Below are 27,913 nucleotides of genomic sequence, written 5' to 3'. Positions count from 1 at the left end.
TTTGTCTATGTTTCCTTTTTGTCGTTTTCAGAATTAGATTTAGAGACCACATATGATAATACGTGTTTGAAATGCGAATAACAGGTACATAAATGTTGTTGTTTTTAAAAAGATGAGAAAATCAACAACATTTATACCTGAAACGAATGAGTTTCGATAAGAGAGCCGTGTGGCTCAGGTGGCATGTGCATATGCTAGCATGCCAGAGGTTCGTGGATCGAATCTCAGTTGTAGAAGGCAATTTTATTAAATAATAAGAAATTTACGAAATGTGGGTTGCATACCACAAAAATTCAAGATTCAAATGTTAGAAATAACTTGAAAAGCAGAGTACGACGAAGCAACAATAAGAATAAGTAGAAGAGATGGCGGAGGAGTAAGGAAAAAGAGTAAGTAGAGAGCAGCAGGAGAGAATAGTAGAAATGAGAGGAGAATAGAGAGTACAGGAGGAAAAGAGAATAGGGGTGACAGAATTTTTAAATTTTTTGGCACGTGTCGTTATAAGACAGTCTACGGTCGATCTCCCAGAGCGCCTCCGGCGCTCTGGTCGATCGCCCACTGCTTCGATCCGTCCATTGCTCCCGGCCCATCCTACAGCTACGATGACTCTGCGCTTCATCCCCGAAATTATCAGGCATATTAACAATTTTTATGGTGGGGGATCACCCCCGGAGAGAGGGAACTCCTTATATGGACATCCTTTTAAGGACTTGTAAAAATACTTCTAATTGTTAAGTCGCCTCAAGAGAGGGGACACTTAAAAATATTCTTACAGGTTCTGACCTGTAGCTGAAATGAAAGATGGAGTACACAAATCATACAGGATACCTTAACAATTTTTATAGTGGGGATCATCTCCCGAGTGGGAGAACTTCTTATAAGGACTTGTAGAGATATTTCTAAGTGCCGCTGCTCTCAGAGCCGACCACAACACTGAGAAATACTTTACAAGTTGTGACCTGTACCTGAAATGATGGAAGGAAGGGGTGCACAAGTCATAAGACACAGCCATTGCCTTTAACATTTCTTTATTAACTAACTAAATACAATATAACTTTAGAATTTACAATTTCAATATCTACAAAACACATGACGTCATTTTAAAACATGTTTATCATCTGCATAGCGGCCATATGCTATGGCTATCAAATTACAAAATATAACACTAGAAAATAGCAAATTGCGCCCTGTTTTTGCATGACATCAGTGGAAAATTATATACAGGGGGTTATCAAAACAAAATCTTCAATTAAAAAAGAAAATCACCTCAAAACAATAAAGATTGTCAATTTTTGGCTGAGCATAAAGGAAAATTTACATACAGGGTGTTGTCAAAAGAAAATCTTCACTTGAAAAAGAAAATCGCCCCCAAAACAATATAATTATGCTCATTTTTCGCAGAGCATTAAGAAAAATTTATATACAGGGTTTATACAAAATCAAAAGTGAATGTTTTATTACCTGTTTTCTACTGTTTATATAGGGGACGTGACAAGTACATGAATAGAAACATAATAAATAATACAATTGCTAATAATTATAAATTTATTAAACACATTTTAAAGAAATACTAAATTCAGATCTCTTAAACGCACAAATTAGCACAGACAGAATTATGAATACAAAAGCAAAAAGAAGGCACGAAAAAGTCCCGAAAGAGAGCGAATACGCAGCCGACGGAACGCGACAATATTCCAATACTTGTATTACAAAGGTTATAATATGCAACCATGTGACTACTATGCTATGTATTAAAGTGTTAACTAATTTTTCTGTTCGTTTTTCCTTATAAGGAGATAAATCCACATTTGACTGTTTAATTCTTCGAATTGTAATAGAATATAGTTTTTATGTTACATACATTTTTACGTTTTCGCAGATGAAATATTCCATACGATGCACAAAAGATGTTTATTCAAATTAATAATTAAATAGATACACGAAACAAGCCTGAGTATTTCTTAGCCGACGAAAGATATCCGACGGCCGACGGAAACACGTGGTGCGTACGTTGTAAAACCACGAAATTCTTGGTTCCACGCGCGATAACTCATTAACTATAGGCCGCACTTGTCTGTTATTTCTAAATCTTATCTTTGGTGACTGATTATAATTCAACTGCCGACTTAAAATCACAAGAAACGTAATAAGTCGCCATGAAGACCGCCGCGCAAGTAAACACGTGCACACTACGCCGCAGCGCACGATCGACTAAGTAAGAAATGGAACAAACACTGCTGAGCGCATCGGATGCGCTGCGACGCAATAAAAACAAGTTGTTTGTGCACTAACACCGATAAGAGCCAAGAGTGCGAACTACGAGTATAAACTATTCATGTTGTGGATACAGTTCAATACAATGGAAAGATTTTATATTCTGAACGTACCCTCTTATTCACATAAACAATGTATCCTACAATCCGGAATTGAATGCAGTCTATATGAAAAGGCAGTTTAGGAGATAATCACAATTGAAAAATCTGGGAACAACAAGGCAAATCTTATCTTATCTCCTTTCGCAATTATTTTTGAACTTATACTTCACGTAATTAATATATTTCATTATCCTGTTCTATATAGAATTTTTGGAAGTTTTATAATCTTCAATCACGTGGCGAGGATGAGGGTAAAAGTGACTCCCATTCAGGGCATCGTACGAAGCTAGCGGTAGAAGTGACTCGATTCAGGGCACCGTATGAGGCTAGCGGTAGAAGTGACTCGTGTTCAGGGCACCGTACAAGACTTCCAAGCGCAACGAGTACTATGGCGCACACATACAACTTTGAATATAACTCGCGTTACGGAATTTTCTTGCGAGAAATTTCAATACAGGGAGATACAGAATTAAATTCTACATCTGGGAAAATTACTTCGAACTTACTCTGACAGCGCGTTCGCGTGTTAAAAAGCAACAATTCCTAGCGCACCGAGTAGTACGGCGCACACACACAACTTTGAATATAACTCGCGTTACGGAATTTTCTCGCAATAAGTTTCTATACAAAGAGATACAGAATTAAATTTAAATTCCGACGGCACGCGTAGATCAATCACTAAATGATGAACATTTTTCCCGTGCTAAATTGTTATCAAAGAGCCAGAATTACTTGTCTAACTAATCACCGTTGATTACTTCCTAAATGCGCCCCAATCAAACAATTAAAATATTAAGAATCGTATCATTTGGCAAACGTGCAGTATTTTAACAATTAATTTTGCAAATAAACGTAATTTTCTAGACAAATTGTGATAATAAAACTGATAAAGTATTTAATTATTACCAATTAATAAATAAAAACCCGCAATAATACAAAGTAAAAATGTAAACAAGTTTGTACGTGAGTGTGTCAGTGCAGTACTCGTCGGTGTGAGCTGCAACTCAAATTGTAAATGATGTGCGAACACGTGTTTATGTTAGCTACGGTGTTAGAATTTAATATCTTTACACTTATGCACACACATTTCACATGAGGCTCAGAAGATGACTGTGTTAATAACAATTGCTACAGATTTCCAAGTTTATTCAAATTATAACACCTACCTTTCAGCCCATAGTTAATCCAAAATATTTGTGTAACAATAAGTCCCACATAAATCATTACCACAAAACATCACGTCACATACTATTATTATTCAACGTGATGGTAGTCGAAACGGTCGAAATGTGGTCCGTCGCGAGAAGCGTTTACAGACGATAAGACAGTGAAGAACCCCATTCTACTGCTACCAAGTCCACGTCCAACATTCCACGCACTAATTATAATAGGCTGCGTACAAAATAAAACACGTCCATTAACACGATGCACCGAACAGATATTAAATTCACGAAACACGAGGCGCGCAGCGAGATACCATTGCGAACATGTCGGCGACAAGACTGAATTGCATGCAGCGACGACATTGGGCAAGGTTGCACAGAGGTGATACTATCCAGTAACAATAACACAAACAAACCGGTCACTATCAACGCCACACGCGGAATCTACCTGCGACAAGGCTGCTATTACACGATGTATGAAAATAAAATAAAATAAATACTGCATTGCAATGTAGTTTAATTATTAGCTTATGACAAACATAGCAGCAATAATAAATCGACACAAATAAATTAACAAAATACATAGACATATCGAAATTACAGTCGGCTGATTGAATTCGAATTAAGTCTCTTCACACTTTCTTGGTAAATCAAATCAATGTAATTAAAAAATCCGTTAATCAACATATCAATTTTGTCTTGCGAATCAAATTTGGTCGCGTCTAAACTAAAACCCACCTGCATTTTATCATCATACGTAAGAATACTCACACCAATACCAAGCGCGTGCTGTAGCGGAATATAAAACGTAGGACATTTAATTTTAGCACCATTAAAGAATTCCCGTTTGGGTCCACCGGGAATGCAACTAAACATGGTAGCAAAAAATAATCGATGACAGAAAATTTTCACCATAGGTAGCGGTAGAATATTTAAAAACACCTTGAACGTAATATACATAGAAATAATATCAAACGATTTAAACACTCGCTCAAATTCAGCCTGAACCAGCATCAGGCGTTGAATTAAACTCTCGCCAGTGTTCTTATCCACGACAACCGGGCATACTAACTGGAAGGCAGAGAAATCATTATCGAAATCGTTTTTTCCACCTTGTGTCAACATTCTTTGAATACGACCGACGTTTAACTGCAGCGGACAGGCTATGTTGATATTAGCAGGAATATTATCCGGAATATACTTTTTGAAGTAATCTGCAAGACTTGCGGTGTAAGCAGCAATAACCACGTTGAGAAAAGTAACTCCAGGGAAACATTTACGAACTTCTCGGATCTTCCAGATGCAGTCCTCTTCGCGCGAAACAAATTGTCCACTTGTAAGAGTATTTTCGGACCAGATTAGCTGCCGATCAAAAGTTGGGCCTTGATGAACGTTGATAACATGCGATGCACACTCTTTCAGTTTGTCTATTTTTTCATTCGGCTGCGTTAATTTCTTCACGTATGATTCATTAGCTTCACAGGGAGTTGTAAAAGCATTTGATAAAAGATTATAAAACACCAAACCATCACCAAGGGCATGTTTTACTCTGAAAAAGAATGCATACGTCTTTAAACCTTCGGTGTTTTCATCGTCTTCAATAGGTGTTGTGCACAACGCCATGTCAAATGCAAGTTCATTATTGCGTGGCATTGGACTTCCAAAAAATTTATTCACGTAATCTTGTAGTTCTATTTCCGTCAGGAGTGTCTTATCTGTTTTAATTTCCCTGAATACTTCTTCAATTTCAAGATCTCTGATGTTCACAATGAAACTATAACCCATTTGACGAGGACATAAGCAGAATAATTCATTGCGGATATCAGTGATGAAGAATTTTTCAAATATTTGATCGTTTATCTGATCAAAAAGTTCATTTCCGGATAGATGTGTTGTAATTCTTGAAAGGACACTTATATGATTGAAGTCCTTATCGTGGAATGACGTGACAACTCCGCAACCGGGGACAAATTTTACGAATTTTCTACCGTACCAAATCTTTAGGCATGCGTAGACAAATCCTTTATAAGTTCCAAAAATTATTGTAATTAATGCAGTCATTAATAGTAGAAGCAATGTGGGTAATAGCGCCAATATAAATAATGCAGATTCGTTGTTTGTTACATTTTTTAACATAAACTAAAAATTGTCAAAATTTATTTAATTAAAAACAAAAATAGAATAGAATACCTTACCTTAGCTGACGTGTAGTGGTACAGAATAAAGCACCAAATTGAATAGGTAACTATAATATACAATTTGAATTATGTTATGGTAACACACACATACACAAAACCAACTCACTATGACCCAAGTGCATCCTGATTCACTTTTTCGATGTTTCACCTGCTATGATGAAAATTCAAATGATAATCCGCAATTTGTAAAACATACACGAACCACTTTTCGTTTCACTTCAAGGAGAGAAACGAGAAGAACTCTTGAGGAAATGCAAACTGGCTTGAAATGCAGATCCAGCTTACCTTGTCAAAGGACGAGCGGTCAATAACACACTTCTTCTTGCACCTCGTAACGTCTTCCCGTACATTTAGCATCAAATTAAACATGAAATTTATAATATACGCAACGCTCTATTTCACGCTTTCATTACTCTACTTGAACGCCGCATGAAATTCAAAATATTTATTGCAATCGTTGACCTTCACTGCCGTACAAGGCGAATGCATCCACGCATCGAAATCGAAATGCGTGCGAAAGTGAATTTGCAAAAGTCAAGTGCGTCCAATTACCTGGTAAACGAGTTTATCTCGCAGTCAGTCTTCGGTGGTCAAGTGCGCATTACAAAGAAAATAAACAAAGGCGATAACGATGAAGACCGAAGGCATAAAAGCCGGCGCAATCAGGAACTGAGCGCATTTTTCAATGTTTTAAACTTTCAAACATGTTTAAACTTGTGCGCCTACTGAAATCTTGTAAGTACGTAACCAGTGTTTAATATTTAAATAATATCAAATGATATTTTGTTGCAGTGCTGCAAAGTGTTCAAATATTTGTAATATTCCATTATGCTATTGTCAAAGTAAGTAATCGGTCAATAACTTTTGAAAAAGTTAATAAAATTATTTGTTTTTCAGCGTACCATTTCAAATAACTATGGAACAAAACATCCAATACTGATAGATATTGTTACGTCAGTTATAACAATTTATTTTTTGTTATTCTCGATAATATTGCTATCAGTATGCGGATGTTACAAAATCTTAGTTTATATTTACCTGTTGTTAAGACACGGAAAACTTCTGAATGGTATGATTGCCGGAATGGATATGCTCACAATTTTGGCACCTGGTTGCGATGGTTCAGTCCATGGGCTCACAAGATGTTCCACCAATAAACCCTATGATGCAAGAGAAATTTACAATCAACTTTGCACTCAAATAAACAAAAAGTTTTATCAAAACCAAGTTGATGGAAAGTTTTTCTCTACTAGAGAGTACACCATTTTGGGTTATCACTACTTCAAAGAAACATTCGGAGTAGAAGTTGAAGACATTGTTAAATATATAAACGCACCTGATCGAGAAGTAACTGATTCCATCACTGAAGATGAATTGATGCAACTAGCAAAAACCTACTTCAATTCAAATCTCCCTGTGAATAACAAATTCAACTGGGATATCTGCCTATGTCTCAATCCGATTGCTTCTGAAAACAAAACAAATGATGATGATAAAACTAATTTTGTAATATTTACAAGAATGCATCACACTTTGGGAGATGGTCTTGTCATTTACAACGTCTTAGTAAACAATCTCTTCCAATTTGGACCTGAATTCAAAACATACTCAGAAAATCTTGTCAATAAATGTAAAAACTTAGAAAAGAAGAAAGCCGGCACACATGTATACAAATACGGACACAAAATACTCATAGACAAACCATGCATTCTACGAGATGGTCAACGCCATGTTAAAACCATGTTTACTAACATAGTTGAACAACCATCTTCAATGACCTATTTAGACAAAATAAAACTTATCAGGCAAAAATATCCTGGAGTGATGACATTCAACATTTTCATGACGGCATACTCAGCATCTTTAGCTGATTACTATATAAAATATTCTAAACCAAAAGATATCCCAGAAAACATGGAAACAACACATCCTGTACAACTAGACATTCGAAGATATTTAGACATATACTCATGTGCAGACAAGATTAAGTTATCTAATGAAGTAGCTAGTTTTCAGTTTACTTGTCCAATCGTCCCCAGATCTAAGAAAGATGTTCCAATTGAAGATTACCTAATTGACAGGATGTTGACAATAAAAGATGACTTTGATAGAGCTATGAATTCCATGGATATTCAAGCGAGTTACATCTGGACCGCGGTGTATTTTGCTGTCTTTCCTTATTGGATCACAAGGAATCTGTTTGAAGGAGTGTTTATAACATCACTGACAACTTGCATGCCTGGCGGACCCAAACTAAAGTTATTCAACAACGACAGCGTAGATCACATATCATACTTCCTACCAAAACAATACTACAGTACCCTGGTGTTAGCAATAAACACTTACAATCATCTGCTTCAAATCGGAATGACGGCAAACGAAGAAAAGGTTGAGACGCTCACAAAACTAAACGAAATACGTGATGGAATCTTTAAATATTTAGATCTACTCTACGCACAATGTGTTAAATTGGATTAGTAATAAGAACACACACAATACATTGTCTTTATCTTCAATATAATTTTTTATAAACGGTTATTATATTACTGAATTGAACAAAATATATACAATAATTTATATACACACAAAGAGTATAAATAATAGTCAGAATATAAGTTGTTTCTTTTTTGTTTATCAATCGTAGAGATAGTGGTCATGGTTATCTCATGTTTGTTTCTAGAAAAAGTTTTTATATTGTTTCTATACAGCGAGAGAGCGCATATATCGTTGAATATGCGCGGCTTCGATTTTAACATTTAAAATGAGACAAAACTATAAAATACAAAGTATTGCTTGTTCGTTTTTAGTCACATTTTGAAAAAATATCACTTATCCACATAGTTTGGCATATTTTTTTCTAATAAAAAAACAGCCCCCGAAAATTACAAAAATCCGTCCCTCATACACCATCGACCATCATCAGTGTTCACTTCTTCTATAAATTACAATTACCAGATGTTAGCAAATCGCTCCCAAAAATAATAATCAACTAAAATCACATAATAATAATAAAAACATATACATTTTTCGTCCTTAAAAACATGCGTATAACTGTGTGGTTGATTAATTAAGCGGTTAAGAGATTTATTACACAAAACATCGTTTATCGTTTGCATCTATGACTTTTTTTCATTTTTGTATGTTTTTTTGTTTTGTTCATTTATCATTACAACAGCAGTACCTATTACAATTAATTACCATTTTTATGTTTATGTTTATTTTATGAGAGAAGAGCATGCTATTTTTTTCATTTAGTTTGGCTATTACGTCTTTTTGTTCATTTCATTTATCATCACTGATACAAAACGGCACGGAGTGACGAGAATGACACGAATACGATTATGATAATACGGCAGTTCTGCTTTCATCTATGTACGTTTTTGATAATTTCTGTTAATGAGTGTTTGTTTTGGGAAACGGGCAGAGTTAGAGAGCGAGCAATTATTAAGTTGACAACACCATCGAAGAAGTACGCTATTCTAATGATTAATGGACCGATTATTAACACCTTCACTGCACTACTACTGAAGGTCGAAGCGTTTTCCAGGGTTCGAGAGATAGAAAATCACAAATTATAAAATTTAGGCGGCATTTTAGGAAGTTATCTCTTGCATTATAGATATTTCGGTATTACTCTTCTATGTTATTTACAACATGTATTCTGGACTAACATTTCTGCATTCTTTTGTAGTAGTTTTTGTTAAGGGTACTTGTCATTCTACGGGGAGTTAGTTCAGTCAGTTCTATGCGCCATGTCGCCGATAAGAAATAGTCAACAAGCAATTAATTAGTAAAATACAAAATCATTTAAGTTTTAAGTCAACGCAAAACGTACGCTTAATGTACTCACGCGTATTTTCCTCAGATCACTATTTGATATCCATATAAAAAGCTTCATTGGTAATTATAATATGTACAGATTCTCTTTGTCACCTTAAATTGAAATTTATATTGCCTTATTCAAGATATTCACTATTTATATAAATTATGTGCATGTATGTTATTACTACGCCACTCTTGGAATTTCACTTCGTTCCATTTTCTGACCATCGCAATGTGACTATCGTTTTTTTTTCTCAATTTCTTTACGTTTTGATTCCACACACGCACAAAGAATGGAGTCTTGTTGCTAATTGGACAGTTTTTAGCATTGTTTATTACACAAATAATTTAAAATACGCGCGCTTCCCGTCTTTCGGGAGGGTCCTCATATTTTTTTCTCTTTTCTCTTCGTAAAAAATATTTTATATTTTCTTGTTCCTATAATTAGTTATGTACTTACAGAACGACTAGGATTTTTTCATTTTTGTTTTTTTTTGTTCGCATTTGATGTTTTTTTTTTCGTTTGTTGCTCTTTCATTTCTTTTCATTTGTTTGCATTAAATTTATATGGCACATTGTTTAAATGAAATGCTCATGGAAATGTTGGGGTTGGGACTAATCACGCCCCGATCACGTCATGCCGATGATTGCGACCCTTTCGTTGCCCGCTCTTTCGTCGCTTGCGTTTGGCGTCACGCTGAAAGGCAACGTTACCGGGGTCGTCCGCCAACTGAGGATATTTGTGTATACTGTGAATGTCCACACCCTCGTAGCCATCGACATAGCCGTGTGAGATCAACTCTTCTTTTTCTTCTTCAGTCCACTCTCCTCTGCCTTGGAAGCCGATGGCAACCAATTGCTTTTCGACTTCCCAGGCTCGTTCCACGGCACGTTTGTGTGCATGACGGAGGATCCTATGTCGTTCCTGTTCCGGATCGACGCCATATTTGATTATCACAACCGCGTCGGGGTTATGCAGGCGAAGTTCCTTCCCAGCGGGTGCGCCATGTTCGGTGGTTTCATGAGTGGACACGTTGAACATACCTCCAAGACGTCGCAGTTCTTCCAGATCATCGCGAATCTTGAGAACATTGTCTTTCACGAAGTAGAATACGTCTTGATCGTGAATGCTGAAGTGCATTTCAAGGAAGAATGAATTGTTGAACACGGATGTTACCACATCCTGTACTACACCATTAACTCCTTCCACAACACTGACCAAAGCTCGTCCATCAACTCGAGAAATGAGAAGACCTTCCCCAAATACAGCTTTACGATAGGCTACCCTAGGAAGCAGATTCCTTGTCTTCGGTTCCATTTTAAGCAAGGGTTTAGGCACAAAACCAAGATCTGTGAACTTTTCATTGACCTTATCCACAATGCATTGTAACCCTGACATAACACCAAAATCAGGTGCCAATTGTCTTGATGTGACGGTGGCCTGTGGTTTGTACACCAATTTGCTCAGATATTCAGAACCCATCATGTTCTTAATGTCATATCCATATAACTGCAGCCAACTGTTGAGGTCTGTCATGTAATTGACGTTGGACCTTGGATTAATGGGATCGTTATTCTGGAAACGATAAATGAAGACATCTGTGGGTGTAGTCAACTTGGTTGCTAGCTGTTCCCAGGCTGGAGTCATCCATTGGCCAACAACAGGATCATATAATCTCTTATTCAGATACACCAATTTGGTATTAGGGTCGAAGATACCACCATGGAAATCCACAGGTAAATAAAAATCTGGATTTGTGTCCATGGTGATGCTTCCAAATGGTGTACGACGTACCTCCTTGATGAGATTACCATTAATATCAAAGAGTGCCAATGGAGAACCATTTTGATCAGACGCCACGTAGAATCGTTGTTCATTTGTCTCAACAGTAATGATTACTTCACGTTGATCGTAGAGGAAACGGAAAGTGCGTCCGGTCTTCGGGTAATGCAAATGTGTGATTCTATCAGGGGTACTTGGGTTGGAATAGAAGTACTGGGTAACGTTGCCTTTGTCATCATTCCAGGAAATAAGACGGCCCCTGTCGTCGTAGTAATACCATGTTTGGAACTTGTCGCGTTCGAAGGCGTGTATCAATTGACCTCTTGAATTGTACCGGTATTTTTGTTCACCTCGACGTACGACATACCCACGGTTGTCGTAATTGTTGAATTCGACATCGCCATATTGTACAACCCGATCGCCGCTATCGAAGCCAAGTGAAATTTTCTCCTTTTCTTTGATGACTCCAATAACGTTGCCATTCTCATCATACACATATTTCCAGTTAGATGAACCCAGGACTTCAAGAACATGTCCATCAGCATTATAGGTCACTCTATCCATAGTATTCGCACGTCCAATGAGCAATTTTTGTGTGCTAATGCGATTGCGATTATCGTAGTCCAACTCAAGCCGGAACACATCAAACGATTTGATGTTTATCAGGATGGATTTAATGCGGCCATGATCGTCGTATTCGGTGATCGTGAAGAAATGTTTACTGGTGTCTTGCATGACTGATCTGTTAAAGGAGTTTCTGTATATTCTCAGGTCGCTTATACCTTCGAGAATACCCAGGTTCTGGTTGTATTTAAGTCGTAGTTGAGGAACCTCCTTTCCATTGATATCAACATCAATGGCGGACAAACGAGCGTTGCCATCATATGAATATTTATAATGGGCATTATCCAAACCGCTCTTACTGCTAAATTTAACTTTCTCGTCTTTCACTACACCCGCATGGTATTTAAACTCTTGTTTCAGTTCAAAGTTAGGTTCGACTATATCAATATTCTTTACGAGACCGCTTGCTTCAACATATGTATAGTGCGTGGAACTGAGACCAGCAAGACTCGTCTCTAATTTACCTGTAGCGTCATAAACGTATGCAACACGTCCAGATTGATGTGGATAGACCTTTGCCAGAATCTGACCTTCATCGTTGTATATAATTTCATATGGATGACGGTTCATCGGTGAGAAGTATTGATACTTGAAGAAACCAAGCGACGTTTGTAGAGAGAAGGTGTGAATGTGTCCACGAGGTGTGGTAAGCGATTGGAGTGCACCAGCCTCATCATATTGAAGAAGATAATCTGAACCACGTGGAGTAGTAACCTTCAAAGGCTATAGAGGAATAAAAACAATTGTAAGTAAAAATATATTATTTATGATTAAGATATTTAATGTGTTGATTACTTACCAAACTGCTGAACATATCCTTGAAAGCGTAAATCATAGAAGACCCATCGCCATATTTGATTTCGTACAATCGACCCGCCCGATCAAAACCGTAGGTTTCACTAATATCGCCCCATTTCCAATTAGTTAACCGACTGAATCTGTCATATTCTAATTCCACCTCGGCAAATATACCGTTTCTGGGTCCCCATTTCACAGGACGAGCAGTTCGATCATAGGTGACATTCAAAAGTTCCACTCGCTCATCCATAAACACTGATACTGAGGCAGTGTCTCTGTCATATTCTAATGTTAGTAAATTCTCTCCATTAACTCTCAATTTACGACCAACTTGTGCAATGCCTTTAGGAGTAGCATTCTTTCCTTTGCCTTGTACGCGCCTGAGGAAGTACCTCCATTCAAATCTGTTTGCCAAATCGCCTCCAATTTCAGACCTTTGTTTGGCTGGTACTGGATAACTTTCTCCTAATAGAGGATCAATTTCAGCTAGTACTGTATAGGGTACTGTGTCAATGTTGGTATTGTGTGACCATGGAACGGTGGATTCTACACCACCATCAGGAAGAAGGATTATCTTCTGTTCAGCTTCACCAACAATAGTACTAACACTAGAACCTTTGATCAACATGCTAATAGGTTTCTTGTTGTTTTGGCCCACTTGAACAGTGGCACCCTTGATGCTGAGATCAAAGGATAAGCTGATTACTTTACCAGTTGGGGTTACTGCTGAGGTCAGTCTACCAAACTCATCGTAATTGTACACATAACTTCGTCCACTACTGTCTAATTTAGTTTTTAACAGACCAGTAGGTCCATGATAATCGAAAGTCACGTTGTAGTTATCAGGTGTGCTTAATTCATGTAACATCCTCATTCGAGACATACGCAACCTGCACTTTTGACCCTTAGTGTTTTCAATGGAATTCACCTGACTTGAATAATCTCTGAGTAAGAAAACTTTGTTTCCTGCAGCGTCGGTTACAGTGTTAAGTTTACCATTGCTGGTATTTACATTATAGGTGAAGAGGTATGTTACTTCACCAGTCAGAATGTTTTTGGTTTGAATATGCTGTCCAAACCGGTTGAAGAAATAAATTTCTTGAGTCTCCGGTGAGAATATTTCATATTCTCTTGTCGCACTAGCATCTGGAATACTCGCCATTACTGAGCGGATTCTGTAGTTGGCCTGGTCACCAATATGAACATGACCATCAGGACTAATAGCGACCGCTGAGATGGTATTGAATTTAGAGTTTGATGCCAGGTAGTGATCGGCTTCGAAACAATCACAACCACGTTCGAGGCAATTACATTTAGATTCTGCACCCGCATATGGCGCAATCTTTCCATCTGTACCTATCACGCGAACGCGGTTTATCCTCTGTGAGTCACTTTCTGCAACGTATAAATCGCCTGCAGCGCTAAATGCAATACTTTGCGGCATAACCAATGTGGCATGAGTTGCAAGTTCAATATCGTAGCCGCTCACAGGTGATGCACAATGTAAGGGACGTCCCGCAACTACCTTAACTCGGCCATCCGAAGTTAATTGCAGAATCATATGGTCGTCGATGATATGTAAAGAGTTGTCAATTGGATTAATGGCCAACTCAGTAGGCCATCGAAGGTGTACTTCTTCTAAATTAAGAGTACCTTCACAAGGAATAGGCTTCCAGTGTGATTTGTGCATGTGATTTCCGATAACTGTAGTAACAATTCCGTCACGATCCACCATACGGATATTAGTGCCATCAGCAAAGTAGACGACGTTGTCGTTGGATACTGCGACACCCTTCGGGTAGGCTAGTTTGGCATCTCGTGCAAGTGCACCATCTCCACAATGAGCTTCGTCGCCAGGGAGGCACCTCTCGCCTGAGCCAACAATGGTTTCCCAGTTGTGATCAGGATCAGAGTAATCATCTGTATTTCTTACTCTGATAATTTGGTGTGACTCGGGATCGGAGATATAGAGAGTACCATCCAGAGCACTCAAAGCCATATGGTAGCGATAAGATACTCTGGTGGCATTAAGTCGGACAATTGTTCGAACTGTGCCATCGGTCAAGATTTTACGCACCAAGTTGAAATCACCTACGTAAATTGAACCATCTGCAGCAGTTGCCAAAGCTACCGGAGCCAAGAGGCGTTGTTTACTTGCTTGGCCCTCACAATCTGTACATTCAAGTGGTCTTTGATGTCCATCACCCATTGTAGTAAGGATAACTCTAGGTTTATGCTTCAGGTAAATGTTTGATCCGTCACCCTTTTGGAGGATGCCTTCATGGAAGTTGTATCTGTGATGAATATCCAAATTCCAACCACCGACTTCAGAGATACTCATGTCATGACCACTCAATTTGGTAGTTTGGACATCCCAAATGATATCTTTGCAGTCACCATATTGATAACCAACTTTGACAATTGCGGTTGTAACACCATACACTCTTTGACGGTATACATTGAGACGATTCCACGCGTAAGTGAATTTGATTACAGGATCTGCTTCAAAGGTCTTTTCAAAGAGGATACCTTCAATGGTAATCCTCAAATGGATAAGGCTCAAAGCACTAGGGATCTTCTCTGGGGTAAGTTGTAGTTGAATAGTGGAAAGATAACCAGCAGCCCGGGAACTGTGGTAAACAAGGTTTAATCCCGTACCAGGAATCTGCAGACTTTCTTGAACCACTTGTGATTCAGCTAATATGGCACTCTTGTCCGGGCAGGCACCTTGGAATCCATGTTTCCACGTTGCAAGGACAACTGGTTTCATTGCATCGTAGTCATGAGCGTTGCACGGCATCGGTGGTGGTGCTGCAGCCTTTTCTTCGCCAGTAGTCATAACAACATCATCAATAATCACAACTTCGTTCCACGGAATGACCACGATATGAGTTTGTGGTCTAAACGGAGAACGTCCAAACTGCAGAGTAACGGCACCACCTCCATTAACAAGAAGATCAAACCATCCATCATCACGAGTCATTGTGAACCCTTCCAACGGTGTTGCGGTGCTAACCCTGACCCCCATTAGACCCATGCCCATGGTGGTGATAACGCGTCCTCGGACAACGGCAGAGCGACTAATAAAAACACACACAATTAGACTCAGAAATTCGCAGAGTTTCTCAAGCAAAGTTTAATAAGCCAAGACAATCTTAAAAGAAACGAAGCAAACAAAAAGTATCGACAAACACAAGTGGATATAAAAACGGAGAAACAAAAACCAAACCAGGCACAAACATACAAACAACAACTCATTAAAAGTTTTGATTGACTAGAGAGAGAGTTAATCTTTTACTAAATAGTAGTATTTGCTGGTTATTCGCCCGTTTCCTTACCTCGTGTTGAAGTGATTCCAAAACACACTGAGAGCAGCAATAAATAAGAAAGCCGTTTGTTAGCAACTTGTTAGATGTACGCAGCGCGTAATATTTTTAGTAATAGTAATAGTTATAGAAAACAAAATGGTGAATGGTAGTCAAATACACTAAAAAACAACGTCATGGGAAGTGTTTCGACATGGGGCACAACAATGCATATCTAAATTTGAGAACAGACATCTCGTCGAGGAGAACATTAAAACACCCAAAATTGTGAGATAAATGGTGTTAATTTTATACCAAAGAAGGTTCAGTGTAGTATTCTAGTTCTCTAATTTAAAGATGGAAACATCAAAACCATACCTTTCATTTAAGCTCTCCTGACGTGCGTAATTCTGCAGACTTCCTTCATCGATAAGGAACTTCATACGCTCAAAGAAGGATGCCGTAATCGCCGGTGGTTGTTTCCTCAGAAGAATATCGATGGGTTTCGGTGCAGCCACGCAAAGTTGACTGTTCTTGCACTGCCGATCAGCACAGCACTCCGGATCTTCACAATCAACTAAACCATCTGCAAACGAGTGATTTGAGTACTCACATTCAATCATACTTAGGAGTTATTAATTACCTTTGTCATTGTCACGACCATCACTGCAGTTATGCTCCAATAAAACACTACAATCAGGCCCGTCCCATCCACTCTCACAACGACACTCCCAGGCGCCATCAGTGTTAAATCTACACTGACCGTGACCCGAACAACTATTGGGACAACCCTCCAACGTGCAGTGTTTGCCATTCCACCCTGTCACACACAAGCATGTACCGTTTTTGCACTGGCCGTGTTCGTTGCAGCGAGAGTCACACAACTTCATATTGCACGAATCTCCACCCCAACCGTGGTCACACTGGCAGACATCAGACACGCAATGACCATGCATGCCACAGTCCAAATCACACAACTCCTTGGAGCAATCCTCCCCGGACCACTGTGGCTCGCACGTGCAGGTTTGTGTATCGAGGTCAAAAGTACCATGACTCGAACAGTCCGGTAAACATTGCAGAGCGTCCTTGTCCATCTGGTCACATGCGGGTCCCTTCCAGCCTTTCTTGCAGAGACACGTGCCTTCAACGCAGAACCCGTGACCCGAGCAGTTCGGATGCGGACAGTCGACTGTAATCAAAGTATTGATTTACTACACGAGTAAAATCACGTGTACGAAGTAATTAAATCGTGTTATGTTTCATCAGTAGACAGTATCATGCCTTGAAGCACCAAGATGCTGTTAGTATCAGCACGTGACTTTTTATTTTACTCCGCCGTCTTACCTTCCTCGCAGAACTTTCCCTTATATCCGCGCACACATCCGCACTTGCCGTTGGAGCAATGTCCGTGTCCGTTGCAATCAGGCACTTCGCACTCGTCATGCCTGAGAGAGCACTCCTTGCCCTTCCAGCCGGGGTTACATTGACACTCGCCGTTGATGTACTCGCCGCGCTGGCTGCACAACACCGGGCAGACACCTGAGTGGAAAAAATAAGGAACATGCGATTAATACACAGAGGAAGGAAGAGCAGCACAAGCTATTAGTGCAAGTTAAAAGGTTGTCGGACGCTTACTCTCGCTACAGTCGTCGCCGCCGAATCCTGGGTTACACTGGCAGTGACCCATGAGACATTCTCCTTTGCCGCTACATCCATTGGGGCAGTTGTGTGTCATATCGTCCGCAATCACCGCGATGAATGTCACCTCTTGCGGGTCACCATCGTCGTTGTATAGGGACAAGAACCAATGGCCCTGTTCCATGTAATGTGTGACCTCTTTTTTGACCGAAGACTGCAAAACCATGAAACCATCATTTGCTGCTCTTCCATGGACGTCCGAAAGAAGACTTACATGTGACGCCCTAGTAGTTCTAGCTTTGAACCCGCTGAGGACCTCCAGAATATGATATTGCGTATGTGTGGGCAGGGCATTTCTTCGGCCATAGACCCCGATGCTGGCACCACGTGGGATGTTGTAATCGAACTTGACGTAGGCCGCTTCGGATTGATAGAATTGCATATTCCAGTAACCGTACGGCGGGATCTCCTTGGTGAGCCGTTGGCCGAGCGCGATTTGCGAGAAGGTGGTTCCGTCCGGCGGGAAGGATTGGGCAGGGAACGTCCGCGCTCCTGAACACATAATATTAGTAGAGTTAGCGCCATAGAATGTAAACACAGCTCCCACAATATAGAAAATCACTCAATTCGAATTGGATTTTAATGATCGCATTGCAAAGTTTAACATTTTGATGTGATCTGACGAGTGATTTTCCAGTGGTTTGGTTTGATGTAAATGCAAATGCAAAGCGTGACAATCGATTTTTGCAAATTCGCCCACCGTCCGCTGAATAAATAATGCGATTTTCATGTTTGGCGGGCGGGCGTATCGCGCGGTCGCTTGTTTACTGTTGACATTAACGTTATGCGGCGCGATTGCCAGAAATAGATACCGGATTTGCTGGAAAATGCGACCGTACCGAAGCGACGTTCTGTTGGCAACAATTGTTTGTCGTAGCTTGCTCGTTTTTTGCGCATTTAATAATTCCTGATTTATACGTCTGGGTCTCTTGGCTGCCAATAACAGCCCCGAAGTTATCGACTGCCAAGCGCGCGCGCGGTATTGGTAATGTGCCAGAATATCAATATTGTCAGATTATTTCAATAAATTCGCGTAATCGGCGAAATGTTAATTTGAAGCGCGCGACCAGTCCAGATAACGCCGAACAAATTGCGGAAAAACGCGGTGAAATACGATCGTTAACCATCCACCATTCGAACCGCCCCCGTGCGGGTGTGAGAGTAAAATATCGAAATCCCAGCGTGGCCCCGACTAACAGCGACAAATTTGATTTTAATGCGTTCGCGGGTGATTTGGGAAAAATCGTCACGCCATCCAACGATTACAAAACCCACTCAACTTGAAATCCGATCCCCCGGATATCAAAAAAAGATTTTGATGCATTTGATTCTAATTAATTTAACGAGCTACAAAATACGTGGCGAACAATGAAACATGCAGAGTGATTGAAGCAACATCATGCAAGGTGTTAGTTACCAGCGACCAGCCCAAAACGTTTTTGAGCGAAAGCTGTCGATGCTGATGATGATGATAGCGGTGTTGATGAATGTATTAATATTTACAGCTTTCAGGTGGTACCCTACCTTCGAGAATGAGAATTGTGGGTGTTGGTGGAGTTTTTGTGTTGGAATCTAAGCAACTGGTTTCACTAGTTTCTGAAAAGAGTGTGGAAAGTGTGCTTTCCGTAGTGTAATCATCTGTAAGTATTGATTCTGATGATGTTTCGAATGACCCAGTTTCTAAAGTTGTCGAGAGTTCGCTGATGGTCTCTGAGGTATCCGCACTGCTTGAAGAAATATCGTCTTCGGTGGTACTTAAAGACCCAAATTCACTTTCTTCGATCAAAGCGAGTTTGACTGTGTCATTCTTTGCGCTACCTGCCGGGCTTAAATCCTCCTCAGAAGCAAAATAATTTGGATAATCCTCCTGCTCGGAGGGTTCCGAATTGGAATCGGCATCCATGCAGGGACACGTGCATTGGCATTGCCCGCCATCCAATTCAGCGCTCTTTGCGATCGGATTTGCATTCACGCTCGTCGTCTTTGCGACTTTTTCCAATTCGCCATGCGCCGGCGGTGTGGGCTTTGCGGGCTGCGACAATGCGCCGCTCTCCACTTTGGGGGGATTTTCCTCGACGAGCACGAGGTTCGGCTGTGCGCCATTCGTCGGTACCGAGAGCGAGAGGACGTAGAGTGATTGAGGTGCGTGCGGATTAGCGTGATCCGGATCGGTAGCAATTGTGACGTTAACAAGCAGGCGCGTAGACATCGTCTGCGGTCGCGTCTCCAGAATTACATTCACATTAGTGGCGGATTCATTAGCATTAGTGGAATTAACAACTCTCGAAGAAACAGATGGCTGATTGGTAAAAGATTTTTTTGCATCCGCAGCAATATCTCCAGGGGGTACATAATCAGGCGCGGCTAAATTTGAATCCGTCAACTCCTTTGATGTCGCCTGGACCATTTCATATACCTCGTGGTTCTTATTATAACTAATGCCTAAATTCATTTCATCCGCACCGAAATCTTCTTGATGTACTTTTACTATATTCACCTCTTCCTCGCCACTAGGGAGAGCCTCATCATTCTGTTCATTAAGATCTAGAAACTGGAACGCGTCTGCATTTACAATTTCTTCAGGGATTTCAACATTTTCCACCGTAGTTGAAGTCCCATCATCATAAACTTCCTCAGTTGTTATTTCATTTGTAAAACTGTCAGAAACTGAAACACCTGCGACAGTGTCCCAGTTTTCCGTAGTTGGTTCTGAGTCCCGCTCAGTTTCCTCTGGTGTATTTATCGTTGTTGTTTCATTGTTAGTCATAGACACAGTAATAGATTCGAGGGTAGTTGAGTCCTGCTCAGTGGTCACCTCGACGGTTGACTCAACTGGAGGATCACTACCGTCGAAGGACGTCTGATCATGCAATAATTGTGTGTGGGCTACAATAGTACTAGCATGCTGGACACTCTCATGCTGAACATTGTTATCGTGTCTACGCTTTCTAACAAAGATCAAATTACCTCCAACTGATCCACTCGCTGTATTGGAACTGCTCGTCGCCGCTAGGCCGATGCTGGTCTGCTGCTTCGGCTTGGTCGATGTGGAAAGGTTCGTTTCGGAGGTGATCGTCTTCGAGGCGGGACCTGGTAGGGCTTCCGCTGTGGAGGTCTCACCAACCAGGACTGTACATGCCTTGGTGTTTTGATATGACCAGTTTAATAGACTCGATGCTAGCATTTAAAAACAATTAAAATTAGTTATAATCATTCTAATGATGTTGTGGTAAGTTGATTATTACCTGAGATATAAGATAGTGCTGCAGTGAGCACCACCGAAAGCATGATGAAGATGATCGCCGTACATTTCCAGCTGCACTTGGACGCGAGGCCTTTGCGAAAGTGAAAGCGGTTGGCCGGCGGAAAGTGGCTGGAGTTGGGGCGGCGCAGATTGTTGCGGACGGGTAGAACAGGCACCGGCGTGCCGTAGGGCATGCCGGCGGCGACGTTCTTCATGTCCTTGGAGGGGCTGCTGCACGACGAGTTCGACTTGTACTCCATCGGCGGATTCTTCGAGTGATCTGCGCAACAGAGAACCAGCCGGGAGTAAATAACTTTCGCCTAATTGCATTCCGATGCGCATCTTAATTAAAAACAAACTATTCCCGAAGGAGCACCCGGCGAGTTTTCAAAGCCTCCCCGCCCTGCGTGGATGCAAGTGGATGGAAAATTCGCATCTTAGATAGAGAGCGCGCGCGCGCCGAGCGAAATGTTATTAAATTTCTTAGCTTCGGACGCAGACTTGCAAGTGGATGTTTGCTTTGGTCTTGAGACGGAGGCGAACCGAGGCGGGCTTTATCAATCGACGCATCGATTATTTACCCAGCAATAGATGGGCTTATGGACTCATACAACGTATATCAATCCACTTATGATTTCCATTAATAAATAACACACAAACTAAAAAAAAGCCCCAGGAATTGACTCCCTCGAGGCTAAAAACAAGCACGTTATCATGCTCGGACAGAAACTAAACATAAAACTCTAATCAACGTTGAAGCAGTTGTTGAAAGATTGAATTCTGTTGTTTTTTGTGCTTAGTTTTAACGACTTGATTTAAGTCGGAGTCCAATTTCAAGTTGAGTGATTCTGAAAATGTCGAGAGGATGGAATGGTACAAACGACACGATTCCGAATGCGTCTGTCACCTCATTATATCTTCCAGCGAACGCCCTAAAACCGAGCTGTGAGGCGTCCCACGCACATTTCACTTCGAAGCGCAAGGGCCACACAAAACTAAACACAGCGCGAGGTTCATAAACAAGGCGGACCGATGTCGTAATTTATGTCCTCCGCACACGACGATTCGAAAACGAACGATGTTGGGCTTATATGGAAATTTCAATAGAGATTAATCGCGCACTTCAAATGTGAGGTCGGGACACCGCCATGTACCGCCAATAAACTTATTCACAAAAATCTGTGTACAGTTACAACTTCCTTTTAAAAACAAGTCAAATCAAGTAAAATGCAGTGGAGTTTTTTTTCTGTATGAATGAATGAATGAACAAAGCTTAGAAACGAGAACGGATGCAATTGTTATCAACTCATACAGCGCAAAATCACAACACAACACTCTAATATCGTCATCAATAGCCATGTCATGCTATAAGCATCCATTAATATTTATTTTTGTTTTGTTGCTTGTGTGTCTGCGAGTGTTCATAATAACCGACATAAAAATTAAAAACGTTATCTCATCTTCTCCGCTCGTCTCTTCCTCACTATTCGTGCGTTCCAAGTGCACACTTTTCCTCTCCGAAGTAACGTCTCGAGAGCTCGTAAAGTTCGTAAGAGGGTGGGCCTCGTAAAGACTGTAAACTTTGATTGATATATGATAAAGTGCGCTTTAAGGGCCTCGCCATCCTCGGCTCGAGACTGTAAAAATTAATTTTTAAGAGCCCCAAACGCACTTAAACCTACAGCATGCGCCGACGTGGAATGGAATTTTTGGGTAAACAGATATCCGTTTTCGGAAAGCTCGTTCTAGCCGCGCACAAAATCTCCCCGGAGACAAAGATAGAGGATTATAAAAACTTCGCCCAAAGTTAAGGTTTTTGATTTCAACTCCAGATAAAACTCGAGAATATAATAAGTATTTGTTTTATGTCTTGTCGATAATTTTAATTTTTTTCCCAGAACTTGACTCAACTTGAACATATTGAATTATTCCATACCCAACCAAAATGAGAACGCCAGCAGACTACTAATGCGGAAAGCGGTTAGATAAAGTTGAGCAACTCGACGACACCTACGCATCCGAAATTAATTATATGTAACGGATGTTTACTCATTGCCCGTTCCGAGAATTAAACTAAACTACGCATTTGTTATATAAATGCACGCTTTTGATTTTCATCATGTTCACAATTTGTAACACGCGAAAAAAAGCCTCCACGTAATTATGACTTTTGTTCGTGCGAGTTGCTGAGTTGATTTGACGTGCAGAGATTTTTTCTGTGTGTCCGGCTCGCTGGCTGTCTGTTGGCGAGCAAACTATTAAATTAAAATCCCTCCGAAGGGTAAACAGCGTCAGCTGGAACGCGGTGCATCGGCACTGTTTGCCTTTCCTCTCTGCGGATGATGCGTGCGCGATGGCCGGCGAGCAATCACGACCTGCCCGCCAACTGGGCAGGTAAAACACAGAAATGAGTAAATTATGTAAGTGCCATAATTACCGAACCTCGTTTGCAGTCACAAGCGTGTGGATTGCACACAAACACACCGAAATCATACAGAAAATCAGCAAGAAGAAGTAATTTTGTACTTTGTAAGGAATTTCGCAACTCGCATGCAAAATCCACCAATAATTCTCGAGAAAAACTCATTGCAAGCTACTTTAAATTACACCATACCAATGTAATATTTTCCAAGAGATAATTTAATTCATCAAAACGAAACTAGTTTTAATGGTTGAATATAAATCCAACAGATGGCGCAGCAATTCAGTTTTACACTTTATATTCCAGTCCCCTTCGTCTTCTTGATACATTCGATTCGTGTTAGGCTTTTGAAAGCAGTAAAAGCTTGTGTCACTACTCCTCGAGTGTGTGTGTAAACTTATCAAGGCGGACGGAACACAAAAGCTCATTTATTTAATTTATTAGCATATCTCCGCAACCGCGCGCCGAGCGTCTCTAATTATAATCGTTATTTCCTTTATTTGTTCGCTATAATACGCATTAAATCAACATCGCCTTCGATAATGAGTTGAATTATGATCATAATAAATAACTGCAATTAACACTATCGTGACGGGGCGCATCAGCGCAAGAATATGAAAATAAAAAAGAGATACTAATTGGCTCCCAAGTCTCCAAGGGAGTTCAAAAGTAATAGTTAACTCTTGACCAGATGGTTAACAACAACAAGTTCATGGACTTTTAAAACAGATATCTGATTTTTGGTTTGGTTTGGTTTGGAAAGTTGCGCTTCTGTTTCTGATTGTGCTCGTGAATTTTGTTAAGTTGCGACGTGAACAAGCGCATTATTTCCTCTTTGGGCAGGCGGTAGATATCGTGGATGTGCGCGCATTGAATGGCCCCCTAAATGACCCTAAATTAGAGAGCGTAATGTATCGAGAATTCGATTCCGATTGCGCTGCAAAGTCCGGCATGTTCATGCGCGTCGCTGCCGCCCGTGATTCGGTTGATTTAGTCGTCGCTAGTCGAGGGCCGGTTAAAAGGGAGCCTCGGGCTTCGTTATATTGATCTCAATTATCGTAATAACCGATGTTATTACGATGTAATTTGCGTTAACAAAACTCTCTAACGCCACAATTACAAAATCCACTATTTCCAGAAATAAATAAATTTAATTCATTTTATTTTTAGATTTTAATCCAATCAATAAGTCCAAATTCGGAAAATTTCAAATCAAATCAAATCCAATCTAAGTGTACTTATAATGTACGAGTATAAATCCGATATGTAATTTGATTTATGATTGAAATTGCCTGCCGATTGAGCCACCCATTATGGTCCACCTTAGCGTTATGCGTGAAACTTGTTTGAGTTATTGAATACTCCTCGAGTGTTGAAAGACGTTCGGGGTCCACTCTCGGATTCACTCTCTCGCCGCTCATATCGACATATAAAGCACGATAATAAATGTGTCGGCACCATTATCCGCGCATGTGAGGTAAGTACCCTACGGTAGAGATGAAGGTATGCGCTTCATACTTGTATTCATCTCATTTGGTGCTCTTTGGCGTCCCAACAAGCGTTTGTTTGGTTTTTCAATGCAGAGGGTCTCTCTTTACAGGGACGACCTGCTGTGGCAACCCAAGCAAAAGCCTAAGCTGAGAAATAACACGAACATATGGCGCGTTCCGAGATTAAAAATGCTTCCTGCGCCTACTGCTACATAATGATCAGATTCGAACATGTTCCAACTATGGTAGTTGCTAAGTCTGGCTGGAAAATAGCTTTAGTAGTTATGATCGGTAAAGGTCTATTGATGATAAATCGATTTTGGGCTTTGATTTTTTCGAGCTTTTAAGCACGCTGCTCGGGTATTCGGTGATCATCTGTTCGAGGAATTTCCAACGTCGAGTACCTGATGGTATGGCATCTTTTGTGCAGACGGTGGAGGAAAAAACAGGCAGTTAAGAGGGATGCTTAACGCGAGAATCAAGTAGGGCAACAATTTAGCGATGGTTTCTAAGCGGGGGCTTTGAGTGGTAGCTGCCAGTCCTCTTAAATCATGCTTCTGTTGTTCGTAATTCTGCCAAGTTTTGAACTCTTTTGACAATGGGTGTCACATATTAAATTAAGTATCTTTGAGCCAAAAATAACAGCATAAAACACACACAAAAAAGATTTTTAAAAATTCGGAATTTTGCTTACATTGTATGTGCTCGTACATATTCTCATGTTGCACATTGCTGCTGTAATAATTCTCCTCGCAATTGCCATTGTAAAATGCCATGATTGGTCATTAATCCAAAATTTGTTGGTTTTCACCACATTTGCACCAAAAAAATAATAATTTTGTTTCCACCAACGCCACTTTATTTATTTAACGCAGCACCAAAAATTCAATTGCTCACAAACAAATTAAAATTGAAACCAAAACGAAAAACGCGGCGGTTACATCCCGGGCGCTTTGCACTGAGCGGAAAAGGTTTATCACGTTTCGCGTGTCATCGCGATGTGGAGTCGAGAGAGAATTCTCGCATCGATCGCTGACTGCGCTACTACTCGAAAAGACGCACGCGTCGTCGTGCTGCTGGCGCGGATGGCGAACGCTGACTGAAGAGCCGTACGGGCCGCCGGACGCCAACGCTATCGTATCGAATGCGGCAGATAGCAAGCAGACGAAGAAGGAATGAATTTTCGGGCTGCGAGGGAGAGTACGAGTGCTTGCACACGCGGCGCGCGAAGAAAGGGAACGCAACGACGAGGACGGAAAGTGAAACAACCGAGAATTGTAAATCCACCCGCACACAAGCCTGCGCACAGCGAGAGTGACTGCAGGAGGACTAAAGACTCAAACCGTCGAATGACGACTACTGACAGAAGAAGTCTAGACATCATACATGTTTCAGAATTTGAAGCAAAATAAATCTAGCAATTAATTTACTAATTCGCAGAAAAAACTTTGATTTCAAGTCAAGTTTGAGTTGTTTTTGACTTACTTAATGTTCCTGTGGGTATGTACACGTTGCCGGACGGCGTCCGGACCAGGCAGGAGGGCTCAAAGTCTTGACTAGGGTCGACGGGCGGCGCGCTCGCCAACCGGCCGTTGAGACGACTCATTGTGGGGTTGCGCGGCGGCACATCTGGTGGCCGAGTGGCGCTATCAAGCAAACAACCTGCAACAAATATCAAAAATCCTCAGATTTAGATTTTCCGAAATAAAAAAAATCATTATTCAAACCGAAAAAAAAAATTCATTCCAACTAAAAGTGTTGTCGCTCATTAAAATAAAACAAAATAATGAACCGTATGGTGTGCGCGAGTAGGTTCTTTATGATCTGTGCTCGAACTCGAAAGCCCAGCAGAAAAGTTCGTAGGCAGTGGAAGAGAACAAAGAACTCGCCGATCGGGTTTACCTGGCGAGCGCCTCGCATGCAATATGGGCACAACCGGAACAAATCCGCCCGTAATTTTTTATCGTGCGCGCGATGCGCGTTCACAATCATCGATAATGATAGGGTTCGGGACGATAGGCGTTTACGGACTCCCAACCCAACCCAACCATGTGTAAGTTCTTCAACAGCAACGTATTTCAGAAAATATTGTGTTACCAGACTCGGCACACAAAAAAAGGACGCGGGATGAGGAAAAAAAAACTTGCTAATGAAGTTTTGTTAAAAGTTAATATAATTAAGTACCTTGCTATTAGTCATCGCACAAAGCCTAATAAAAAAGGTAAAAATGTTGAATTGAAAATAAAATATTGAAGAAAAACGAACCTAAAGAGCTTTTTTTTTCGCTAAGTCTATGCGAAATGTTATGTTGAGTTTTCGGGTGTTGTTTTATCGTGCTCGAAAGTTGGTTGGTGAGAGGTGTTTTTTTTTCAGCGTTTTCCGATGTTCATTGTTCGATTTCGGTTCGATACGGATGTTCTCTCGGCCTAACCCTCTTAATGGCTTAATGATAGGGTTGAGCGATTTCGGTGCGCGGTGCTCGCGCCCCGTTGGCCACATGTTCGGACTAATTACATTATTTTTTGCGCCACGGCAAACCGAACGTTCGCCGATTACGCGGAGTTGATTCCGTCGAGGGAGCGCAATTTCGACGCTTGAACAATGTTTGCGAACAATCCTAATAAAATAAAAACTTTCACTTCAACTTCACAGCGGCGGCGAGTTGAAATTTTCAATATTTCAATCAATATTTTCAAGAATTAGATTTTTGGCGCGCTCCGGAACTGTTTGCTGATCTGCTGGAATATTAAAGGGTTTTGTGTTCGCTGGTGGATTTTGTGTGAAGCTTTTTCGGTTGTAGGCAATTAGAATTTTAAGTATCGGGGAGTTTTGTAGGTTTTCGTACTCGTCGAATTTTAATTTTAGAGGCGCTCATAAACAAGACGCTCGCGTAAAGTCTTTTTCGGCTGAGTGGCGGAGCTTGGAGGGGTCGCAGGCGCGAAGGGATCGATGGTGCGCCCAGCAAGCGGAAGCGGAAATTGGAAATTTCAC

At 40.7% G+C, this 27,913-nt stretch overlaps 4 protein-coding genes across 10 annotated transcripts in view; 1 reads left to right on the top strand and 3 right to left on the bottom strand.

Annotated features, from left to right (window-relative positions):
• The window catches only part of CARPB (Carbonic anhydrase-related protein B), a 95,400-nt gene extending 91,537 nt beyond the window's left edge, over window positions 1-3,863 (bottom strand). Inside the window, exon 1 of the mRNA XM_065302795.1 lies at window positions 3,542-3,863. The gene's annotated coding sequence lies outside the window, so the exon portion shown is untranslated. The remainder of the gene's footprint in view (window positions 1-3,541) is intronic.
• Window positions 3,864-4,038: 175 nt separating this feature from the next.
• Window positions 4,039-6,269, bottom strand: LOC135792986 (uncharacterized). The gene is made up of 3 exons (XM_065303824.1): window positions 5,843-6,269; window positions 5,734-5,783; window positions 4,039-5,677 (listed from the first exon to the last, which is right to left on the bottom strand). The coding sequence occupies exons 1-3, from the start codon at window positions 5,856-5,858 to the stop codon at window positions 4,136-4,138; spliced, it is 1,608 nt and encodes a 535-aa protein (XP_065159896.1). The 5' UTR covers window positions 5,859-6,269; the 3' UTR covers window positions 4,039-4,135.
• Window positions 6,270-6,380: 111 nt separating this feature from the next.
• LOC135792985 (uncharacterized) lies at window positions 6,381-8,274 on the top strand. The gene is made up of 3 exons (XM_065303823.1): window positions 6,381-6,471; window positions 6,529-6,578; window positions 6,634-8,274. The coding sequence occupies exons 1-3, from the start codon at window positions 6,441-6,443 to the stop codon at window positions 8,212-8,214; spliced, it is 1,662 nt and encodes a 553-aa protein (XP_065159895.1). The 5' UTR covers window positions 6,381-6,440; the 3' UTR covers window positions 8,215-8,274.
• The window catches only part of Ten-m (teneurin transmembrane protein Ten-m), a 196,895-nt gene continuing 177,218 nt past the window's right edge, over window positions 8,237-27,913 (bottom strand). For 3 of the 7 annotated variants that reach the window (XM_065303818.1, XM_065303816.1, XM_065303817.1), the window contains exons 4-13: window positions 26,408-26,584; window positions 21,012-21,290; window positions 19,291-20,943; window positions 17,704-18,258; window positions 17,413-17,607; window positions 16,712-17,257; window positions 16,447-16,654; window positions 16,102-16,128; window positions 12,765-15,843; window positions 8,237-12,688 (exon numbers count right to left, since the gene is read on the bottom strand). In XM_065303818.1, coding sequence (XP_065159890.1) covers window positions 10,178-12,688; window positions 12,765-15,843; window positions 16,102-16,128; window positions 16,447-16,654; window positions 16,712-17,257; window positions 17,413-17,607; window positions 17,704-18,258; window positions 19,291-20,943; window positions 21,012-21,290; window positions 26,408-26,584 — 9,230 coding nt within the window. In that variant the 3' untranslated portion in view covers window positions 8,237-10,177. Of the gene's footprint in view, window positions 12,689-12,764; window positions 15,844-16,101; window positions 16,129-16,446; window positions 16,655-16,711; window positions 17,258-17,412; window positions 17,608-17,703; window positions 18,259-19,290; window positions 20,944-21,011; window positions 21,291-25,616; window positions 26,005-26,407; window positions 26,585-27,913 lie in introns of those variants that run through there. The other 4 variants (XM_065303819.1, XM_065303822.1, XM_065303820.1 and 1 more) reach the window with 4 other exon arrangements.

This window comes from Atheta coriaria, unplaced genomic scaffold (genome assembly GCF_025399875.1).
Source record: "Atheta coriaria isolate IRGN ID8LTWV9N9 unplaced genomic scaffold, Caltech_Dcor_3.1 hic_scaffold_5_pilon, whole genome shotgun sequence".
Lineage (NCBI taxonomy): Eukaryota > Metazoa > Arthropoda > Insecta > Coleoptera > Staphylinidae > Dalotia > Dalotia coriaria.
The sequence above is the reverse complement of the archived record's forward strand: the minus strand, read 5'-3'. Positions and strand labels throughout refer to the sequence as shown.